The 23,859-nt window shown below is 40.4% G+C and overlaps 1 protein-coding gene across 1 annotated transcript in view; it reads right to left on the minus strand.

Annotated features, from left to right (window-relative positions):
* LOC112957051 (VPS10 domain-containing receptor SorCS1) overlaps nucleotides 1-23,859 on the minus strand; it is a 269,061-nt gene that overhangs the window by 19,434 nt on the left and 225,768 nt on the right. The window contains exons 17-22 of the mRNA XM_026050581.1: nucleotides 19,769-19,882; nucleotides 18,775-18,946; nucleotides 8,339-8,525; nucleotides 3,371-3,504; nucleotides 1,176-1,299; nucleotides 106-218 (exon numbers count right to left, since the gene is read on the minus strand). Of these exons, the coding sequence (XP_025906366.1) occupies nucleotides 106-218; nucleotides 1,176-1,299; nucleotides 3,371-3,504; nucleotides 8,339-8,525; nucleotides 18,775-18,946; nucleotides 19,769-19,882 (844 nt within the window). The remainder of the gene's footprint in view (nucleotides 1-105; nucleotides 219-1,175; nucleotides 1,300-3,370; nucleotides 3,505-8,338; nucleotides 8,526-18,774; nucleotides 18,947-19,768; nucleotides 19,883-23,859) is intronic.

Raw genomic sequence — 23,859 nt, forward strand, 5'->3', positions numbered from 1 at the left:
TAATGAAGATGTAAAGAGACCTCAAGAGAGCAATTGATTCAGTCCTGAAGTAAATGAAAAGCAAAAATTAGGACCACAGTAATGTAGATGATGCACATTGCTTACCTCCACCAGAGCTCTCTTGACTACTCTACTGATGTCCCTTCTCCACTCTGGAATATCTGGGTTGTAGTCATCCAAGTTTGGAGAGAATGATAACCGGAGGGACTGAAATTGCTCTGCAGATACAATGACATAATGGTGAGACAAATAAAAACTGTGAAATGCCTCAGTGTCAAACAAGTTGCAATGTTTGTGGGCAGAACATCCTATGATGTGGGCAGAACCTGGTGAAACCTGCTGCAATTTGTGTTCTGCTTTATCAATCTGCAGGTGAGGCATAGACCATCTGTAAGATTCACTGCTGGAGTGACACAGAACAGAAAATCTTTAATGGATGAGCAGAACTGGAAAGGGAGTTCTGTTGGGAAGATGATTGAAATGTTACCCTAATCTTGACTTTCGAAAGCCCTGTTAAGAAGGCTGTGCTTGTCCACTCAAAGACATGCCCCAAACACATGAAATCTCAGCTCAAAAGAAGGGGACTGGGATAAAGAATGAGCAAAAACTTTCCTTGSAAAATGTAGTTCTTGATTTCTCTTGCTTTTAGCAGAGACAGAGATACCCACGTAGCTGTGACCACATGTTTATTATAAACTGCTAAAACTGGGATTCATAGTGGTTTTTTTAAACTATACCTCACATTACTGTGCTCTGTTTCTAAAGCCTGAGTGCAATACTGCAAGAGTGCAGATTTCTGTACAGAACAGCACATAGTATCACTTTCAAACCAAGCATGAGTTAAGAGGCCTCTACTGGCCAAGAGGAGGTAAATCAGCTAGCAAGATGAGAACATTTTGACAGCCATGCTAGATATTACATACAGTGATAGGCCAGGCATAGGACACCTCTGGGAAGGAGGTCAGGATTTTGAGAACATCCAGGCAGCACATGGTACAGACTAATGACAGTCAGTTGCTTTCAATTTTGTTATGCCAACAATCTAATACCACTGGAACCAACCTCAGCACCTCATTCAAAGCACCTTGGAATAAAGGCTGCATGTTGTCATCAGGTATTCTGGTTCTCTAGCTGTTACACGGAATGCTACATGAAATAAAGGAGGAAGGACTCACCATACACAGCAATAGTCTTTGTATCCTGTAGAATGGTATTTCCTGCTGAGACCTGAACAGTGATGGTATTCATCCCTTCCACAGAGAACGTGAAAGTGATGCTGCCTTCCAGTGTGATCAGTGGCTGCAAATATGTGAGAAAAAAAAAAAAAAAAAAAAAAAAAAAAAAAAAAAAGAGACATGACATTAATTATACTGGAAAGGAAAAGCAAGAATGATTTTGTCTCTTCTTTCAGAATCAACTCTAGCTTTGAAACTGCGACGTTTAATGAGAAGGGGTCCTTTGACATAGAAGCAATTTTCAGGAGAGGACCCCGGAATCCAGGTGGAGATCTCCCTCTTCAGGCTTTAAGTAGGATACTTACAATTTCTAAAGTGGTTAAGTTTTAAGATCCTACCATTTCCTAATAACTATATCCAGGATGCTTCCCCCTTAGCATGGTGGCTGTTCTGGATCTCACATAAAAATGTCCTGCCTCGGAGATTCTAAAAGGAATACACACAAGACTCACTGCTCCGGTGGCATACTTCTTTTCTAGATATAGCTGTAACCTGTTAAAGATCACACAATGGTTCTGTGATAGAACCRTCAGTGAAATTAAGACTCCTTGGTTGTTCTTATATACATTCCTTAGATGTGGAGAAGTTATTTTTGGAGAGGGATGGTGTTTAGAGAGGACACAGGTCCTCTCAGTTTGCTTTGCTGTGAAAACCAGTTTATCAGCAAGTTGTACCCTCTACCAGCAGTCTCTGCCTTAACCTCTGTTTTCCCTTATTAATGAATTCTGGGTGAGATCTTCAAAGCATATAGTATTAAGTCGAACTCTGTTCCCATTGTAGTCTGTAGTAAAACTCCCACTTCAATGAGAAAAGAGCTAGACCAACTCTGATCACTTATGAGCTTAGCAGATCAGAGGGAAGGTTAAAAGGTGACAATCACAGCCTGTAAGTACCTCTGGGGGGGTGATTTCTTATACTACAGAGAGTTCTTTAATCTACACAGGAAGGCGTAACAAGATCCAACAGCTTAAAACTGAACCTAGATAAATTCAGACTACAAACACAGTGCATGTGTTTAACACTCAGGATAATTAGCTGTGGGGAAACAGTYGAGGGAGAGGGTAAGAAAGAGAAGCAGTGAATTCTCTATTATCTGAAGGAAATTATTAATGTAAAACAAAACAAAACAAAGGTCAGGTTCTGTCTCAATTACAAAGAGCTATACAAAGCAGGAAGTGCTGATGAAAGCCTCTGAACTGGGGCAYGCAGAAAATAACCATGTGCTGCTGAGGATCCCTTTTGACTGTACAAAACCCATGAGAATCTCTCCCCTGAGAGACTAATTAAGGTAGATCTCTAGGTATTTCAGCCTTGAAGGCACATAAAATAACAGTTGCATAATGACTGTACAGATTTACCAKCACTGCCAGCAAAGAGATAGTCGAATATGGTGCATGTTGTTTTCACAGCTAAGCAAAGTGCAGAGGCAGGAAGGTGTACTGGGAAACTTCATACAAACTAAGGTCCTCACGGACAGACAGCTAAGCAGTGTGGAGGCCCTGCATTGGGCTTAGCATATTTATAAGGAGGCACAAAACTGCCAGTAGTCTCTTGTCAGTCACCAGAGGAATGAGACTTAAATCTTAAGGCTATGCAAAGTCAGTTCTAAACATAAAAACAGTTTGGAAAATTGTTTGTTTCCAAAAAAAAAAAAAAAAAACATTCTTTTGTTGAATGGGGGTAAGAAATCCACACTGGAAACTCTTTGAGATTTTGTTTCTCTACATCCACCTTGCAATGTGTGCAGGGTGAAAGGTACCGCCAAATTGCATGAATGCCAATATGCCCTACAACTAAGTCACACCAACAACCACAAAGCAGGTGGTCTGCAAACAACTAGTTTACGGGAATGGATTGCTTCTCTTCCACTAACATCTCAATTCTTCTATCTATGAGAGCTTGAGCTTTGGCTGTTTGCAGAGACAGTGCAGAAGACCAGAGGACCACAGGATCTACTGGATCAGGTAGCTCCTAAATTTCAATGTTGCTACATTGAAGAGCAGAGAAGCATCTCTCCCACTGGCTTGCAATTATTTTTACTGTTTAAAAGTATTCCCAGACCCACTCTTCCTCCCTTCTGAGTCACAGAATTCCCCCATGATTATTTTGATCTTGGTGTGTAGGGAAATACATACCTCAGTGTTGTTCCCAAACCACCAGACATAAGTAAGGGTTCCAACTTGGCTTGGCCACAGGACTGCAGTGGCGTTGACCTCTTTGTTCTTTGTGGTGACAAATGGGAGAGACAAGTGAACATGTTCCAAGGGGCCTGCAGAGAGAGAATAGTGGGTGAGTTTTCCCTCCCTCTGAAATATTAACCCAGGGGAGAGGGAGGCTTGATAGGAGATCCCATTGGTTTTGGGAAGAGGTTTATTCCAAGTCACTAGGGGACATGGCAGTTAATGTTTTGGCTTTGTACCATTTGCAAGGAGAGAAACTTAAGATCTGTACTTCAAAAAAAGGAATCACTCCTGTGTTGGATTGAAAACAAAAATCAAACTTCTTTGCCCTATGTAGCAATGTCACATACTCAGAGACATCATATATAACTTAAACAAAGGCAGAGACATATTACCTGCATATAGACTTCTCTRGGAGGAGATCAGATTGTAAAGGCCAAACAGCTTCAACAGACATAGCACATTTCAGATATGGAGAGTTCGTTCATCCACTGATTACCATGGTTTGGCAAACTTCAGCAATGCTCTATTTATGCTAACCAAAATTCTTTCTCAAGGCATCTACTCACTGTTTTGCCTTCATTTTAATGTTACCTTATACTCCCTTTTTTCCTCTACATACTATTTTATTTCTTAAAGATAAACAGAACATAATTCATTCGACAAGTGACATTATGCCCAGGGTTGCACATTTCACATCTTCCGGAGACAGATGGGCCTTTGTTGTTACATCTCATCCTGTGGATTATTTTTTTAAAATGTGTTCTGACTGTTTACTTAGAGAACAAAACAACTGTCCTGAGAGTGGTAGAAAAAGAAAGAATCCCCAGGTGATCTGGGGACGTGGGTTTCTAAAACAAATTAAGGCCACATCCTACATCTATAGGCTCTCCAGTGATAAATGCAGACTATGGCCCAGGAGGATTGATTTCATTGCTCACATGGAATTGAGATACACTGTCAGAGGACCCTTTATATTTCAAGAGAWTTTTTTTTTTCATGAAGTATCCCCAAAATACATCACCACTTAGATCTTGATCTTCAACCCAAGCAACACCAGACATTTTAGGCCAATCACCCAACACAGCATACACAGGTAGACAGGCACTGAAAAATTCACCAATATAAGACTGTATGTGCAATGCAAGGACAGCATTCCTAATCCACTGCTGAAATGCAGCTTTCTTGAGGGTGCAGAAACAGCCTTTACACTACTTAGCTTGATACAGCCCAATTAAGAGTCACCCATGATCCAACTCAGCAAAGCCTGATACAGACCAAATGAGGCTCCTTTTTCCTTTAATGATCAGAAGTTACTTGCAAATCTATGAAAAAAAAATTGCACTGCTAAATTATTGCCACTCAAACCTCATGGAATTTCAYGCCTTTGCAGTTAATAGGATTCTCCTGCACAGACACAGCTCTGTGACCCAGCTGCACCTCCTCTCAGCGAGACCCTGAGTCTTCCCAGGATAAATATTCTGCAATCTGATGTCCTCTGGGATGTTTGCCAAATGCCCAGGGTCAGCATGGATTATAAAAGAAACAAATCTCCAGACACCCGATATGGTGACARGAGTGACAGTTGTAAAGTCAAATACTTTGTTCTCCAGTATAATCGTGCACAGCTCCTCTGATTGCATCTCAAGTGACCCTGCACTGCAGAGAACACCCAGACCCTCTGCAAAGCTCCATCCTACACTCAAACAAAGAACATGAAAAGATGCCTTGAGCTGGCCAATTCTGAGTTAATATTTCTGCACAAACAGCTCATGGTCCAAGCGGCTGCAATGCTGAGCTGTTATGTGGCCAGCAGATGGGGATAGCTCACTCTGGATATACCCTTGGTTTTATAGGAGTGGGCTTTTTCATGGTTAAGTTTGGAGAAAATTTCCATTTCTGAGTTTCCTGCAAGGCCTCTAAGCCATTGAGCCTACAACCTGTCTCCAGACAATCTGTCTCCTACAATCTGTCTCCAGAAAAATGGGGTACAGGTCCCTGAAAACAGTAAGAGAAAGGAAGGAGGTTCACTTTGACAAGTGATGCTACTTTAATGCATTCAGACAAATGTGTGAATAACTTTGCTGGGAAACTTTTCAGCCTGTTGGGGCAGTTGAGAGACAGTCTGTTGGCTGAGAAGTGGTTTGTATGTAATTTTCTGTCCATGCACCCCAAAAAATTCTCCTGCCTCAAAACAACCTACATTTCTGGATCTGGGGACTTCCTTGCAGATGACAAAACTGCAGCAAATTTGCTAATTCTGTGCATTGGCCCAGCAGCTATTGCAGGATAAGGAGACCAGGTAGAGATGTTACTCTCACCTTTGAGCTCACAAGCACTTGRCTTCAATGCCTGCAATTTTATCCTCAGCGAGGCCTTTGACTTTGCTAGTTGAAGGGGGGAAGTTGGAAGGACCTGGATATGCAGCACGCACACATCATGTCTGTAAAAAGGGGTGACCTAGCAAGTGGTCCTTTCAAAAACTCCCTGAGAGCTCAGACTGCACAGGGTTTTTCTGAATGCCCTAACAATATTGTGTGTGTTTCTACTGCAAGGATGCATATTTTCACAAAACTCCCCAATGACTAGATTCGCAGACACTTGAAGCAGGCCTCTAACTTGCCAGACAGGGAGTGAAAGCATTTAAGTAGGATTTACAGGCTTTTGTGGATCTCCGCTGTAGRCTCTAGAGAGGGATTGGATTTACCACGCATCTCTGTCCTCGGCACGTCTATTACTAGCCTGAATGGCACCACACTGAGTGCGCGACCCGTTCTCTGCACATACGTCCTTAATTCTCATTTAGAAGAAGCTTAGATACATCCCTCAGATGTGGGTGCTCTGGGGTCAGGCATGGACACACTAGACCTCGCTGCAGTGCTCATCTCAGTACTTAGGTCTCATGCTAGCTTTATCTATACATAGCACAGAAGCATGTATTTCATTGGCTTCCTAAGTAACACAAACACATCTGAATATTGCTTTTTTTTTTTTTTTTTGTATCCCTAAAATAATCAAAGAGGATTTTTAATCCTTCAACAGCTGCAGAAAATGGATTAGATCAGCTATAAGGCACTATCCATGAGGATGGGGGCTAGACACCTGCCTTCTCCTTCCATTTTGGGGCTGTGTAAGAAAGCAACTGCTGCCTCACATGGCCTCTTCACTTCGTAGACAGGCTAAGCGTGTGCTGTGGTCCCTGTGGAATTGCCTCTTGTCAAACAGCGAACAATACAGACCCTGCACACAGAAGCCTGTCAGAGCCTCCTGTGAAATATCAACCGCCAAAGCACTTCTCCATTTGTTTCCAGTGACCTTTACAAAGAGTGGGAAAAAAAAAAAGACCCACGGCTCCTGTTTAGCCGACTTTCATAACCAGCAGCAGAGACGGGGGATTTCTGCATGCACAGCCCACAATTGCTCCTCCGCTACTTAGACAAACTGGGATTTGATTCCAAAACCTTTTGCTGCTACAAGTGGGGGTCTTTTCCATTGAGYCAAATCTGTGCTTCCTCAATTGCTGAAGAGATTATGTAAAAGTGTATAAATGTCAACTCCTGAGCTGAGGTCCTTCTCTTTAGCCACCACTGTACACACATAGGAGCATAGTTAAAAAAAGTAAAGAAAAATGAGTATCTTTCTAAAGGYTGAGAACTTACCTTGATTCATCAATGCCCCTGTACAAAAAAATTACACAGGCTAAGCTCTAAATTTCAAAACTCAAGTTTCCCAGTAAGCTAGTTTGAGTACTGCTATTTTTGCAAGATATAATTATGCAGCTTTCAAATCTGAATTGCTGTTGAAGKATTATGTGAAATAAACTTTGCCACAAACCACTATCTATCACATGAGGGAATCATATATGGCCYACTATGATCATGAACTGATGGTCTTTTTGAAGTGAGGAGTTCAGGGAAATATTTGTTCCTGTTCCCTTGTACTCCCTCATAAACTTCCAATCTCTTACAACTACACCTCCCACTGCTCTCATCTGTTGGCATGACTGTGCACCATAAAGAGCTGCTCTCTCCCATTGAAGAAGCAGCTGTTTCCATGCTAAAAAAGTGAAGTCAAAGCATATAGAATATATTAAGTTATTTACATCACACATGGAGCTACTTTGGTTGAGCCTAAGAGGTATTAAGGTTAATTTCTGTGATCATAACTTCTAGGTTGGAATTTCTTATTTGTCTTCCAATAACTTTGCCACATTGGCACACCGTCTGAAATATAAATAACCAATGCAACACTCATTGAATACAGCAAATGATGGTCCCAGCCAAAATCCATTAAGAATATTACATATTATCAATAATAGGCTAGCTCTTTGGGTCTGTAATTGCATGCTAGAATAAATATAAAAGAATACAATGCTGGTTTTAAAGAAATAACTAAGATACATTTCAGTTGTAAATCAGACACAGCTGAAGTATAAAAAGGTTAAAAATAACAGCAGAAGAGCAACGTGGAGATAATATTTTTTTCTTGTTATACTATTTAACATCAGGATCRTGGTTCCTATGACAACGGAGAGAATGAAATCTACTGGTTTCCATTCCAGATGCGGTTGCATTTTGTTAGAGGACATAATATGTGAAAAGTATAAGGCCAGACTTTCAAAAATGATTAAAAATCCTTGTTTGTTTTTCTGGAAGTATAAACATATTAATAAAGGTGCTTTTCAGTAAGGGCTGGACATTCCTTTGAGGTGTTTTGAAACAGACCACCAAAAATTACAGGTTAAGTATGGGTTAAAAAGCAAATGTTATGGATGTCTGCAGCTCCTCTCAGTTTGGGGACAAGCTGAAGGGCAGCCAAATACTTGTTTCCCACCAACTCCTACTCAGTTGCAAACTCCCAAACACTGTTCTATTAAACACTAGTCTATTAAAGCGTGTTAGAAGATAACCAATATCAACATACACGTTACATGCAAGTACAGTACAGCACTGTCAGAGCCCAGGCTGTTTTCCACTAGCACAGTCACTCGGAATATGCCCACATTCTGATAAATATGCTTGATCCCATCTTCTGTCGAGCTGAGATTGGCATACGACACAGCAATGCCATCTCCAAAGTCCACTTGGATGATGGATCTCTGGAGGTCTCCCTGTTGTAACACAAAAGAGAAAGGGTCAAAACTGATACTGCTTTTTTTTTTTTTTTTTTTTTTTTYTTTTTTGAAAGAGAATTGCAAGAATCTCAGCCAACCATTCCAGACATCAGCAGGCATTTGGTGGGAGCAACAGAAAATGATTTTGTGAGACTGGATCAGACTTAACATATCTTAACATATAACATCCAGATGGTAGTTGTAAGATCTCATGCTAGCTGGGGAAAGAAAGTCACTTCATCAACTTGCTCAATAGTCAGTAGAGAGAAGATGACATTTCCGGAGATTTGATTCAGCTTGAGTCCGACTGTGAAGGTTTCCTTCTAGGTACTGCTGGGGCATAACTTTTCTAATTGTCAGGATGACTAGTGATCTTCTGGAAAATTAATTGGTGTCTTCTCTATGGGTTTCCTTCCCGTGAAGACCAAGATGTGGGAGGGATAATCTCCACTAGCATCTCATATCAGTAGTCACTTACAATGCAGGTACCTATTGAGATTAACTCTATATCTTTGGAACCAATCTCTCAATTTCAGCTTTTACATGTCAAATCATAAAAATGATAAGACAGAGAGAGATTTTGAGACATCCTCTAGGCCATCCTCCTTTTACCCAAGGTGAAAAGTGAACAATTCAAAGCAGTGGGGTGTCAAAAGAACCCCTTCAGTCTCACACGGTAAAGGTAATAGTGTATAACAACTTATGACTTGTTGACTTGTTCAGTGCTCTGATTTACAATGAGCTGAATTTGTATCTACATCACAACAGCCAACATCATTGTGGATCCGAGGTGGGACCCTTCCTGCCCGTTTCAGAGGCCAATGAAATATCTCTGCTCRTTAAACTCTCTTCCTCCTGTCGAGAGAAAATCCTACAGCCTAGAAGGGTAGGTGTGTGATATAACTCAGGCTGTAAGCTTGTGACATTCTAGTCTATTGAGCTGCTAATCTAGCACATTTCAGAACTGATACCAAAAGTGCAAAAAAAGAAATAAGAAAAAAAAAATGAGAGAAATATACAACTATAAACAAAACAAATACACCACAGACCAAAAGCTGAAGATATCAGGGACAGGTATTTCCTTTGCCAAGGCCCCTTTTACATAGGCCTACAAGGGGCTTTGATCTTCCCCTTGAGACTGAATTCCAACTTGCCTCATATACCTTCAACATCAGAGGCATCCAGCACTAAAAAAAAAAAAAAAAAATTTACATCGGAATGAGAGGAGTGAAGCCATCTCCTTATTTTGCTTTACAGAAAAAAAGACTTTTTTTTGACTTCTCGTTGTCCATATTTTTGATCAAAAGACAGACAAGTGAGTGAGCGCACACAGTAATGAAGACAGCCTGCGCCTTGTGCACCACAAGGCCTTGGTGGGAGTCTCTCCTGTCACCGGGCAGTGACACGCCTACGGCAAGGGCATGAGAGCCAGATGGTTACAAAGCCTGTGCTGACCGGTACCACAACAGTGTCTGTTACAGAGCCTCCCTCTGTCAGGTAAGACGTGGCACCTTGTCTTAATTTGGAGCATTCTTGCTCCGTTTGAGGGGATGCCGTGGTAGCTCTGAGCGATCCTTACGCAGGAAACGCTTGTGCTCACAGGCTGTTGCCATGGAGTGGGTGGCTCCAGCCTGGAGCGCTGAGGCAGCTGCCGCAGCCTGGAAGGATGCCGTTAAATTAATAGCCRAGGGCAGTTCATGAAATTGGATGAAAGGACATTTAATTTGCTGTGGTTTGGTTTCCCCTTCTTCCCCCCTGCTCTCGAGGCAGAGGCAGCGCTCTGGACATCCACGTGGAAGGAGAGGTATCYGTGAATATGTTTGGTATTGGGCAGGTTTCCACACTGCAAAGGGAAATGTGTGTGTGGGTAAGGGGGGCAGCTATAATGTAATCTTTACCTTGCTCAGGTTCCCTCTGTATTTTTATCACTTGTTGTCAAGGCAGAAACAGTGGATGCTTGCCTGAAGGATGAGCTAGGGAGGAGCAGAGCTACACCTGGCGATGGGTGACAGAGAAGCATTGCCCAAAAAATGCCTAGAGGTTAAAGACAGGGCCCTTATGTCACGGCACCCTACCAGAGGTTGGGTWTAAGTATCAGTTCTTGTTCCTGATCCGACTGCTCAAAGCAGAATTGCTTCTAAAGGGAAGACAGAAACTAATCCTATCCCTGTTTCAGAGGATCCCATTTTGAAGGYGAGAAAACGACAGTCTATGACAGAGGTGCACACCTGAGATATCTCACATCATTTCCCCTCCTGGTGTCTCTACAGAGAGGAACATCTCCGTTTCTCCACTTGAGAGGACCACAAGGATTCTATACATAAGATCATAGAATCATTATGGTTGGCAAATAGCTTCAAGATCATTGAGTCCAACTGTAAATGACAGAGATACTAGGGAGGGCTGACTCATTACCCTGCTTGAAGGAAACAGGGATCTTGTGTGTTAACCCAATTTCAGAYTGCCCTTAGGTAGCTCCTAAATGAGTTTCTCTTAGCAATTCAAAATTACAACATCTGCAACCTTCAATGAGATATGGTCATATCTAAGAAAGCTACTTAGGCCTCCATTCAGCAATGCTCTTAGCAAATTCTTCACTTCAAGCATTACTGCAAGTTTAAGCATCCACTTACATTTTTTTTYTCACTGACACAAATCACTGAGGCAGGGTCTCCTACCTGTGTTACATGGGGAATCAAACTAGCAAGATCAAAATGGTTCTTACAAAGAGCAGTTAGGAGCACAGGAGGAGGGCTTTAATACATCAGTAAGTGCTTTGGTGAGCTAAGTTAATTGAAAGAAGATGGCAGAGTGCAAAGTTTGAAACGTGATGAGAAGCACTTCRGGCACTTTTGATGTGGTGTCCTGTCTGACAGGGACAACAGGAGGCACCAAATGGATTACGCCTCTACAGACACAGGTGGGCATATATGGGCTCCTCMGCTCTGAACCCTCGCCAGAGGAGAGAGAGATTCACAATGCTGGGCTTGGACCAAAGGCAGAGAGTGCTCTGCTCTGAAATATCTGGCCGTGCCCTTAGGTGCTCTCCYAGTTCCTCCAAGCACATCATCATTAGGGCTTTAGTCATCATTTGTTACTAAAAATGGCTAATGCCTTTGATCATCATTCAGTAAAGTTACTAAAGTATTCAGTACCACTGGGACATAAGCTGTCCCTGTGGCCAAAACTGCAGCACCACAGTGACCTTGCTGGTTTTATCATCTCTGAGTATATTTAAGGTCATGTGATAACACTGCTTTTGAGGTAGTGGAAGAAGATGAAAAGGATGACAGCATTTAGAATAGCCCTGTTTCTGCAGGAGTTGGAGTTAATGCCCAAGTGATTTTTCTCTTGTCTTCATTTTCTCCACAGCCATGAAACCCAAGGTGCCTGCAAGTGCTGCCGGGAAAAGGAGCCATTTTTCAGTCATTCAGGATTTACATTTCAATTTTTCTTCCAAATTCTCCAGGGAGAAGAAATGCTGACAGAGACATCTACTGCAAATCTAATTGGAGAAGAACTTCAGCTGTCATTCCCCCAGTCTTTTTCATTTGTCTTGGCCTTTCCCATTTTGTTTTAAAACTCCTTGAACTGGAAATATATTTTCCATTCAGTAAAATCCAGGCTATAGCACTCTTTTTGAAAATGCCACATTTTGAAAAGCTGACATTTATGATTTTTAGCTTAGGAAAGGGGAAGAAAAAGTCAGGAAAATGAAGAGTCAGTGGGTTTGGCTTGTTAGAAAGCTTTATCTAATGCCAGGTGAGAGCACAGGCAGAGTAAGACAGAGAAAGACCAAAAGTGAGCCAAGATCAAAACATTTCCTGCACAGCTCATAACTGCTCTGCATCAATCCCAGCTGCCTGAGACCTAGACAGCTCCACAGAGCCACTTACACGTGGCTGTTTTACCAAGGGATGTTGTGTTTGGCAATAATTTTATACATATACATCCATCTTGCTAAAAACTCTCCAGGTGCTTTTCCCAGCCTCTCCTCATCATACTGACAAACCTGGTGCTATGTGCTGGGGTTTTGCGGAGCTCTGAGCCTAAGCAGGGTGGTCGCTGAGCTCCAGACATCACTTCTGCAGCCTCAGAAAAGTCTCCTTGGCCTTCACTGTGAACGATCTCTAATGCGAGCACTTGTAGGCATCACAGGAGATATATTTCTGATTCAGTACCTGTGTTATAATCATACTGAGCTGGCCAGCAACCTATGGTAATAGCTTGAAAAATAAAAGTGGTTTTGTGAGTAGATTAGTAGATTATACCCACAAAGTTCGAGGGCATTTAGATTTAAATGAGTCTTGGGTACATTTCAACAATTCTGAGAAAGTCTTCAGTGCAACCAAAAAAAAAAAAAAGAACAAGTTTCTGGAGACTTCATCTAACACTCTCTACTGATACAATAGCTAATGCTAAAAGAAAAAATACTAACAATAATACAAAAGATAACTGTTTTTTAAGTGATTTTCCTTATTAAATGCCTAGGAGATTTCCACAAAGGAACAAACAATCTTTTTTTCCCAAACCAATGCACATCTTTTCTGTCTCTTGTCAAAGAGAATAAAAATCTAGCACATATACAAGACCTTCCAACAAGCTCTCTGAAGCTTCATGCCTTAGGGTATGCTAGAAACTGCCTATACTGTTTGCAACAATATTGTTAGATTTTGATTACTTCAATGCAGACATTAGTATTTTGGTATATGTGAGATTAGGGCTCTTTGCAATCAATCTAAAAAAGATTGTGTCTCCAATGTTCTGTGTGAATTGTACCCAGAAGATTGTAATCATGTATTTTCCCTATTAAGTTCTAGTCTTTATATGTAAATTTGAGTATCAAAACAATGAAGCAACAGTTTGAAGTTTTTAATTTTGTTGCCATGCTTCAGATTTAATTTTGAAGCCTTCAATTATGCTTTGACTTGTGTCTCTTCCTTACAGATGCTGAAAATGGATTTAATTACCCCTCCACAAGAGAMAGGCACTGCAGTTGCTAGATTGCCTTCCTGAAAGAAGGTCTCAGGAGTCTTTGTGCTTCTTCAGATTAACCCCTTCCCTATGTATGGTATTTTTCCCTCAACATGAGCATACATTCACCAAAATATTTTCACTGCAACTGAGTATCTACCTACACAATAGATGCATTTTATCCAGGCCCATTTTAAGCATGTCCTTAATTTTAAACATTATTTTAAACATTCAACTATCAAGTACTGAAAATCATGTTTTCCACTATRTGCTCCTGCTTACAAAAAGACCTTCTTAACTTTATTAAAACAGAAAATGAATGGAAATGTAAATCATATCAGAACAAATAGCCTGATGTTTTTCACATGTGCTTCTTTTTCTAACCAATCAGTTAACCATACTAATCAGATCTTTCAWCATAATTGCCAGTCCTGCCAGCACAACCCAGCTATGATCTTTATTTTTCTTCTTCTTTTATAAGACTAAATCTACTATGTGCCACAGAAATCAATAAATACAGCCTCTCAGAGTGAGTGACAATAATTTGACTTCTGTGACTGCAGGTGTATTGCAAGACTGTATTGCTGCATGTCTTCATGAAGAGGTTCACTTTTTTTTYCCTCATACATTTTAATGGAATTTCAGCAGTGAATCTAAAAATGCACAAAAGGATCTGATTTCTCCCAGTCAACTTGTCGTACATATATATGTATATATAAATACACCTATAATATGCAATTAAATATCAGATGACCAGAGCGGAGAGGGCAGCACTGATTTTGTCTTTGTATTTTTAACAGAAATGGTAAGAAAACCATTTATATCTGGTAAGATAAACAGCCATGACTCAGCATGTACATTAAAAGTTAGGACGAAGGTTTCAGATTTTCATAAGCATTACTACCTAGTGATAGYGATATCAAGCGAAGGCTCACAGTAGGATGCCACACAGACAGGAACARCCTGTGTTTTCRGGTACCACCAGCTACAGCCTGTGTTTTCAGGTACCACCAGCTTTGCATCTTTAATTTGSGCACATCAACAATTAAAACAGTRCTAATGTTAAGCTCATCTCTAGAGGCTTCAGTTTTCTTGAATTCTGAATTGCACTGAACCTCAGGGAGGTGGGAAATGCTGATGGCACTGTCCTACCAGCAGTGTCCCCTGAGAAACTATGTCCCTAAGGCAGTCATTTAATAACACTATCATGACAGAAACCATGGCAGTCTGAAGGAAGAGCAAGGCTCCATCTCTATATTCATATGGTACGAGAGATTTCTCTGGTCTTATGAGCATTCAACATGAAAAGGAAAGGCATGGAGGGCATGAGAGAGAAAGGAAAGCTCTATTTTCAAATCAGGGAACAAAGACATGGAAAGATGAAGTTTCTTACTCAAGGTCACACAAGAACAGCTCAGAGTTCAGTTCAGGAATGGGTTCAGATTGACTCATTTTTGTCCAGAATTGAACTGAAAGAACAAATGAGTGTTCCCCACATGTTTTGAGGAGAAACCACCTTAGCCTAATGCTAAGCAGCAGGAAATAGTCAAAAGCAAGCCAACACCTACACCCAGTGGAGTGACTTTGGCAAAGGAGAAGCAAAGCAGACCTGCAGTGTCAAAGATTTTCGACTGTCATTTTATCAAGATAAAAAATAAATTAGAGGAGGCAGTTTCTCTGTGAATGATCTGTAATGAAACAGCCAAAGCCCTGAACCCTTCTGCCCTGAATGTCGTTACCATCCATTTCCTCGGCAGAGATGTATGAGCGATCAGATGAAACACGCTGGGAAGCCGTTGTGCTGCAAAGYGTTGTTCAGAGGCTGCTGCTTTTCACATCCCTGCTACAGCAGTTCAGCAAGCGCCACCGGTGCCTCATGTTCCCCTCGCAAATAACAACCGCGCTTGTGACAGGCGAGGGACCTACACGACCGTGTGATGAGGGACATGGGGATGAAAAACTTCAGCAGGAAAAAAAATGACTTTGTAGTTTTGGTTTTACTTTGTTTCTGCTGCTGTTCAAAAATCAAACAAGGGAAATCTGTTTAGGCTGAAAACATTCATCTGCTGAGTGCCCCGGTGTGACAGGCACCAGCCCTAGGGCTGCGCATACGGTCCGGGAGAGAAACAAAGGATTAACCTTTGAGCTAGCAGCACCTTGGTGCAATATGAACATTTGCTTTAAGCACAGCTAGTTTTCTCCTGTGCTGCCACTCAGTGACACACTGTTCCCATTCTAGTTAGCTCAAAGGAAATTTAAAACAAAATTGCCAGCAAAAATAGGTGTTCTCCTTAGTAAAACTTGTATAATTAGCACAATGGACCCATATGGATCATAAAAAGAAATACTAATCATTACTGGCTTTTTCATCTATTTGGAAAACCATGATGACTGCACCCAGATTAATAAAAGAACATACCTGGTCAAATCCTGCCAGTAGCAGGGGACCAAAAGCATTGATTGAAAGATGACTTTACAAACAGTTTTTAAGAATTCTTTCATACATTGTAAAAACTGACAGGAAAATTAGGACACTGTGGTCATTTGAATAGGAGATATTAGTGTTTGTGGCTTTAGATGATATTTATATGATGCCAAATGTAATTGGTTTACAGGAAAATTGCATGCGACTCAACGGTAGTAAAACTGGGTCAGAATCCCAGTTCTTGGCAATCAGCAATGCTCTGTGCACTGCTGGTTCTGGTGTCTGCCCCCTCTTCACCCACATAGATTCTAGAGATTACTTCCCTTTTGTGTTTTTACAATAGCAGAATAGTTCTGAACACACTGTCCTTGTTTCTGTTCAGAAGACAACTTCTTTTACTGGCACTGTGTCACTRTCAGAACAACACAGTCCACAGTTTTAGCCTTGAGAATCACTATAAAACCCCCTGYGCTGTGGTTCCTGCTCTGACTCCAACCGCTATGTGCAAACATCAGCTTTCTACTGCCAGCACTTGCATCTTCCTCCCCTCTTAGCAACCATCTCCACTCCAGAGATGCAGTGATTTTTCGGGGCCTCTRGTGAGCCTGCATCTACAGTTCTTCCTCCTGTTCAGAACCAGGCAAGTCCTTAGATGAAGTAGAAAGGCCTGGAAAGATAACAACTGTACAAACCTCAAACAAACCCTATCTCTTTGCTCATCTGCTTCTTATCTTCCTCCTTCCTGTCTTCCAGGTCAAGCAGAACATAAGCCTGAACAAAAAGAGCTGAGAGGTTGCAGTATAAGGATCAGCTGTGTCAATCTGAGGGCTTCAAACAAACTGTCCCAGGGACAGAGATCTTAAGATTCAAGGGAACTATGATATGAGCAAAAGAAAAAAAAAAAGCTACTATTTTTTTTACATTCTAAAAGATATTAAGCATGATGTGAGCTAAAGGAAGAGCCTCCAAAAAACCTTAAGTACATAAAATATTGGTCATCATACCAGGAAGCAAGGGCTGAATAGCACACTTCTTCATATGCCCATGCAGAAAATCATGCATGCCCACACAGTCCTGTTCTGYCTTTTCTGACATGTCTGATATTCTTCTCTTGAGCAAAAATAGAGTGGACATGGATTTTTGCTGAGCATCTTGGACTGTRTACTCGGTATACCTGCACAGGGCAGAACTAAATAGAAAACCTAGAAAACTAGGARCTTTTGTGATATCTCCACCTTGTTTGGAAAGGAATTAAATACCTGTTCTATAAGATGACAGCTGTTCTTTCACTGACTGGTTTAATTTTTCTAGTGAGTGGTGTGAATTTTTGTTACTGAAATAAATCAGTAAATACTTTAGTGTATATGCACTTACACTGCTATAATCACACCTTCTAGTCCTATAAATTACATACATCTGGAAAAAAATCATTCTTTGTTAAATATCTTTTACTGTAATGTGTCAGCTTAAAAGTCATTGTCAGATTGGGTCAAATTCACCCCAGAGTTTTGCTGTTTGCACTGCAGTCTCTTTAATTCTACAAATCCAGAAGTAGGAGCTTGGGATTCATCAAGAAGGGAGAGCAATACCCAYGGCTGGAGGTTGATCAAGACTGTTTCATCTCTCAGAGCAGTTCCTAACCTCTGCTCCATCACGTATCTCAAAATAAGTGTTCCATTTAGATTTCCTCACAAGTAGACTCACATTTCAAAACRTGTCCTGATATATAGCATGCAAAAGACCCTATCTGCTAGTGGAGATGTTGCATCCAGACTCTGGAAAATACTGCAGTAGTGCTACCAAAACCAGAACCAGCGGAAAAGATAGAAAAAAAAAAACTGCTTCAGGTTAGATATGTTTTTTTAGTACACGTTATTGCTTTTGCAAATCAGGACACCTGTTTGCTGAGGAAAGCATCAATATTAGAGATGTAAAAATCCTAACCCACACCTACAAACTCAGCTCTAGAGGTTATCTTCATTCCTCCTTCCTCACTATAGATGACAAATACTACGGAGAGGGTCAGAAGTAATTTCTATGGATATTCTAAGCATTATAGAGATGTACATGTTCCCTTAGTATAAAAAAACATAACTCTTAGGATTTATTGGGCAGCTATGTAGGAGAAAAAGGCAGAAGTTTAAAAAATATCAAATTTGATTAGGGAAAAAAAACTACTTTGCAAATGCCATCATTTGGGAGCCTATAATAAATCATATATAAAGAACTGCTGATCAGCTGAAACAGGAGAAAAGATTCCATACRTTTTCTGTAAAGATTTCATAAAAGGAAGGAGGAGAGTGGAATAYTAAGTGAAGTTAGAGCTGTAAGAGTAAACAAGGGTTCTGATTAGACTGACTCAGGTTCACATTTGCAATCAATTTCAGACTTAATACTGATGACATCTTGTGATTTTAGCTCCCAACACCTAAGCAAYATGCAGATCCCTGCAAACCTGTGTGATGGGGACAGATTCGCACATGCATTTTTAGCCATGTTGGGTTGAATGCCAGTGTCAAACAAAAACAGAAGTTCAGTTTCAAACACAGCAGGAAATCAAAAGCACAGATAAGGACAGTTACTGGGATTCCAATCTGCACTCTCCAATCTTACTGGAAAATTCCCCAACCAGGGCAGCTTTTAATCAGCTACTTCTAGTTCACTCAATGCAGTGCAATGGACTTTCACTCTCCTTGTTCCTATACACTGTCCCTTAGCTCTCATGGCATATTACAACCCAGCCACACTCTTTTTTAGTTCACCTCTTCACTTTGCAAGTGTTGTCTGGCAAGAATCAGACTGAAATATATCCATAAGGCCAGGGATGCACATAAACACAGRCCCTACCTCTTCCAATTGGACTAGGAAAGTGACGTTGTGTCCTAGATCAGCCGTCAGTTTGCCATCAGATGTGASTATGCGAAGTCCCTGGGGGGCTTTGCCAGGACATTGCTGCGGTTTTGCTGTGTACTGTTCTCTCACACCATCCGTGCAGTTATTAGAAACAACTTTCCGGTACCTGCAAAGAAAGAAATCAGACAAGATGCTGACATGGAGAATAATGGGGTTTAGTAGAACAGGCGAAATTTTGCAGGTCTCTTTAGACTGATGAGATTAGAACAAAACAGGTTCCAAAACTATTTTAGGATTTACCTTAACCAGACATAGCAAGTGGGCCCAACATGTTAGTGTAATATACCTGTTAAGAGCATTTAGTATTTTGCGGCATAGCATATCTATATGCCACATAATACATAAATTGCATACAATATATTATATTAACTGTGTTTTTAAATAATATTACATGTGTAGAATATGTACATGTATACTTTGTTGTTATTTGTTGTTGTTATCTGTTAATAGATTTTTGGACATAGTTAAACAGCTTTTCTCACAGAACACCAGCCATGAAGCAACACTTCCACGGCTTTAGAAATGACAGAACTGAAGAAAAAAAGCTAATTTGGTCCATCTTTTGAGTGTACAAAATGCCAACAGATAGCTTGCATTCCTATGTTTTAATTAATGCATCAAAAATGCTGTTGGAGGTCATTACTGTGACTTTAGCTACATCTTCCATTGATATCCAAGAAGGCCAAAGAGCAATCAAACACTCAGGATAGCTGCCCATTGATTACTTCTGTTCACACATACACCAGTTTCAGGAAAAGGTCTGGACCATTCCTGATAGAGATCTGACAGGCTAGACTGCAAGCTCTAACAAATTTAATGAAAAAGGGTTTTAGACGGCTTTGATTCACCTTTAGAAAATCCAATCTTTAGCTTGTCATCCTTTAAGGGCTGTATGGCTGCTAAAATACCCTCTTATTGTTCCACTTACCCAGTGCTGTTGAGATAACTCTGTCCAAGGCTACAGTCTTTTGACAAGGAAGATGGGTTATACCAAAATGCTGGCAAACACTGTCCATTGCTGTGACGTTCATATCCGTAATCACTGTTTAAGTATTCAAAGAAGCAATCACAAGAAAAACAATCAAACATATGCACAAAAATAACCAAATATTAGCTTCTACTCTCTAAAACTGATTTGTTTTTATTTTCCTCAGATCTTTAAATATTCTTCATCTTGCTTTGATTTTTGATTTGGATAGTTACCCTAGATATATCCCAGCATAAACAAGAGCAGAAAAATTTGTTAAATTCTAGTCCAGTAATTCATGACCTATTGCATTACCTGTTTTCCCTCCACAATTGAAAAGGTGCAACACYAGCCTTAAATACAAAAAGCTAGAGATCTAAACCAATTCCAAACATGGCTGTCTCATTCATTTCTTAAAAAATTGATACTCTGACGAATTAATTTTACTTGAAAACAGTATCACATGAGCTGTAGAGGAAAACTACTAATAATTCTGAGATACCTATATGTTTTCTGCTAATTAGTTACCATCTTCATCAGACAGAGGGGACCAGGATSATGCTGTTTGTGTGAGCACTACAACTTCTATTTGTGCTGATCTCTGTGTCTGGCCACATATGTATGTATTGTGTATATGTGCACATGTGTGCATATAGTGTATGAATCCTCCTCAGGCTCCAGCTGGCGGCTGGGAACAGGGCACTGCAGCAGTCTTGCCTCTGTCAGGCTGCCAGATTCAGTAGCTCCTAGCAGGCAGCAGAGTGATCAATGATATTTGTAGGATAATAGCAAAAAAAAATAAATAAATAAATAAAATTTGTGAGAATTTTTCCAAATATGTTTTTCTTGACGGACCTAAACTTCCCCTTAAAAAAAAAAATAAAAATAAAATAAAGTTTACTGAAGCAGTGTTAAACAATTTTAAGAACTTCAGTACTGATCTAAGAGGTAAGACAGGGAAAGGGAAAGGGAGTAGGTTTTGCAGTTCRTTTTCATTCTACACTGTAACTTTTCCTTCTGAATCAAGAAATRTATTGAGGTAATCTACAAAAGCAGAAATTAAAAAGATGACATTAAAAAAGGAAAATTAAAGCTGCATATCACTGGGGAAAATTCCAAAACATCCAATAGACTGTGAATAGCTGCTCCAAAGGAACATTTTGGCAGCTATGCTGCTCAGGATATCTATAAAAAAGTAATTAAGAGCACACTGTAGAAAACAGCAATGATTTTGATGTCCTAAATAGTCTTTTCCATAGCTTTTTTGTGCATGAAATTTCATCAATCTTTTTACTCAGATACTAGCAATTGAATATTGCTTAATTGTTTTGGAAGCATCAGTCAGTTTTTTCTCCCACTGCCATGTGCTCCTCTAATCATTTTTGTTGGAAGAACACGACCATTGCGGAAAACACTTTATAATAAGGAATAACATTCTGATTTGCTTAGAGAAAACAAATATTTAGGTACAAGTGGGACCCCTGTATTTTTGTAATTCAATTATCAATTCAGCTGCAGTACATCCTAAGTTATCACTTGTCACTCTAATTAAAAACACTRTATACACAGTGTGTTCTGTAATCAGGTGAAAACTAAACAATATAGTGAAATCTGCCTCAGAGAGGATCAGTATCCACAGTCCAATTTAATACTACTGCCTTAGTCTGTGATTTCTTATTACACACATGTCCAGCTTCATGCTGTAACTTTGGTTCCTATTAGTGCTACTTGGGCATTGTACTTGCACATCTGGGCAAGCAGAGTTTGAATTAACTAGCTCTCACTATAGTTGGGCCATATTCCTCAAAGTCAAGAGAATGAAATTTCAGGATCTTCGAGGGCAGAAATAGTTCTAAGGAGAGACGTTTCACAGTGGCTTTTACAGGCTTGCAAATTGACTGGCTCATTAAGAACATACAGAAATATCATGCTAGCAAATGACATGAATTGCCGCTCCACGTCTCTCTACAGATGCACCAGGCCCCCGTTCACCTCTGCAGTCTTGGAGTCTAATGAATTCCTTGGCTACAGGCTGATGCACACACAACGCTGATGCTGACAACAAATTGCTGCCTACAGTTTGGCACAACAGGCTTTGTTGCAATCTGCAAGCATTAGCATCAATTGGATTGCTGTGGCATGAGCCAGTATAGCAAAATCTGGAAACCGGGAAGGCAGCAGCTTTAGGCTGCAATCAGCAGGCCAACTCATTGCCAGGTAGCTGGGAACAGGACTTTGCRTATATTGACTACATTTTACCCCTGCCTGAGAGGAACTCAGGTGAAAGAGATAATGTACTTATCAAAAAAGAGCAGAGCATTTATCAACATGGATTATTTTATCAGTATGAAGCAGCCCAAGCATTTGGCTTAGACTAGTACTGGTTTTACACTGGGCTCTTCTACCAGTTCAGTCTGTAGTTCTATTTAGGAAGGAATGCAAGCTCTTCTCTGCAATTAGAAATGGATAACGATTCATTCCTTAAGTTCCGCATCTGTGCTTAAAGCTGATGGTAAAATTGCCAATTAAGGGTTTTTTTTTTTAAAGGAAACTAAATACCCTAAGAAATCTTATAATTTGAATATGAACCTGCACAAACACATTCATGCAAGAAATGTAAGTCCATATAAAATTATTAAAATCTCATGTTCTAACAAATCAATAATATTGATAATTAGTTAAGTCATATGGGTGATTGACATGAAYTAACATCTAACCACAGGACAACCTTAACATTGAACATCTTCACCTGAAGCGCATAAATCAGCCATGCTAGAAGCTGAAAATGCCACTTATGATTTTGAATTTTCCACTTAGAGATATTGAGTGGGATGGAATCAAGCTATCTGTGATCACAGCCACTGTTGTTCTGCAGTTTCCAATAAACCTCTTGGGGGGGGGGGAAAAAAAAACAACTAACCGTAGCAGTGATAAAGCTTCACAATCATTTAGTATTGCTGTTCATGCTAATCTATGGAGTAAATGTAGATTTCTGTTAGAGGGGATGTTATTGCTTTATAGAACTATATGATTTGAGATGGTATTTTTCTCAGAGAAGCATCCATTCAACCACAGTGGGCACACCTGGCTCTAACTGGTATATTAGTAGGAAACTTAATATCTTCAATCTTCCCAGGAAATCCATGCTTGGTAGATATGCAAGATGTCCAAAGATGTACAGGGATGCACAGCTGATCTTGCGTAGTGAACCTACGCTTTTCACAATCATTCAGAATTACTTTCCATCAGCTAACCAAGCCCCCATCAATGGTAAAGGCAAAACATAAATGTACCTGTGCAAGTGCAAGTCTTATTTCAGAACAGGCACATGCAGGACCATCTGCAATGATGAGTGGTGACACACAAAGCCAGCTCAGTCTGATCATACCCACTATCTGCCTTCTGTCTTTCCACAGTTTATCAGAACATTTTCTCATGATACAGGATTGACATTTTAGCGTAAGAACCAAAATTAGCAGTCAGACCTGTACGCTAAGTGCCAGATAACAAAGAACCATATCCTTGCTGATACTATCAATGCCACGAAATAAACAGAATGGATTCTCAGTTGCCTGGAGATGCCTTTGCCTACCTGCGGGTATTTAGACTCACCGCCACCACAGCAAACAACATCATACTCCCCACGACGGTGCAAGACACAGGAATACTGACTGGAGAGGCCCTTGCTATTACCGACAGTGGGTTCAGAGGAAGGACTAGTAGAGTAATATTTAACTCAGAGTTTCTATTAAGGGACATAAAATACATTCACTGAAGAATGAATACCACCAAAGATTTCCATCTCCGTCCAAGGCGCGTTTCAACTGAAGAGATATTGCTGTAATAAGGCTCAAACGGTTGGAAGGAACACAATGTAAGGAAAAYGAGTAAATTAATGCTTTAATAACACACCAGTAGCAGTGTTATCCATTTACTCAAATCAATTAAATGAAGAAGCACAGTCTTGTTTCTAGGCAGTTGCTAGGATAGATTTGCCGAAGGCTCCTGCAGGTTCCAACACCACCTCATTGCTGAAGCACCATTGCCCTCTG

Source organism: Nothoprocta perdicaria, unplaced genomic scaffold (assembly GCF_003342845.1).
Source record: "Nothoprocta perdicaria isolate Ctin4 unplaced genomic scaffold, notPer1 scaffold_7, whole genome shotgun sequence".
Taxonomy (NCBI): domain Eukaryota; kingdom Metazoa; phylum Chordata; class Aves; order Tinamiformes; family Tinamidae; genus Nothoprocta; species Nothoprocta perdicaria.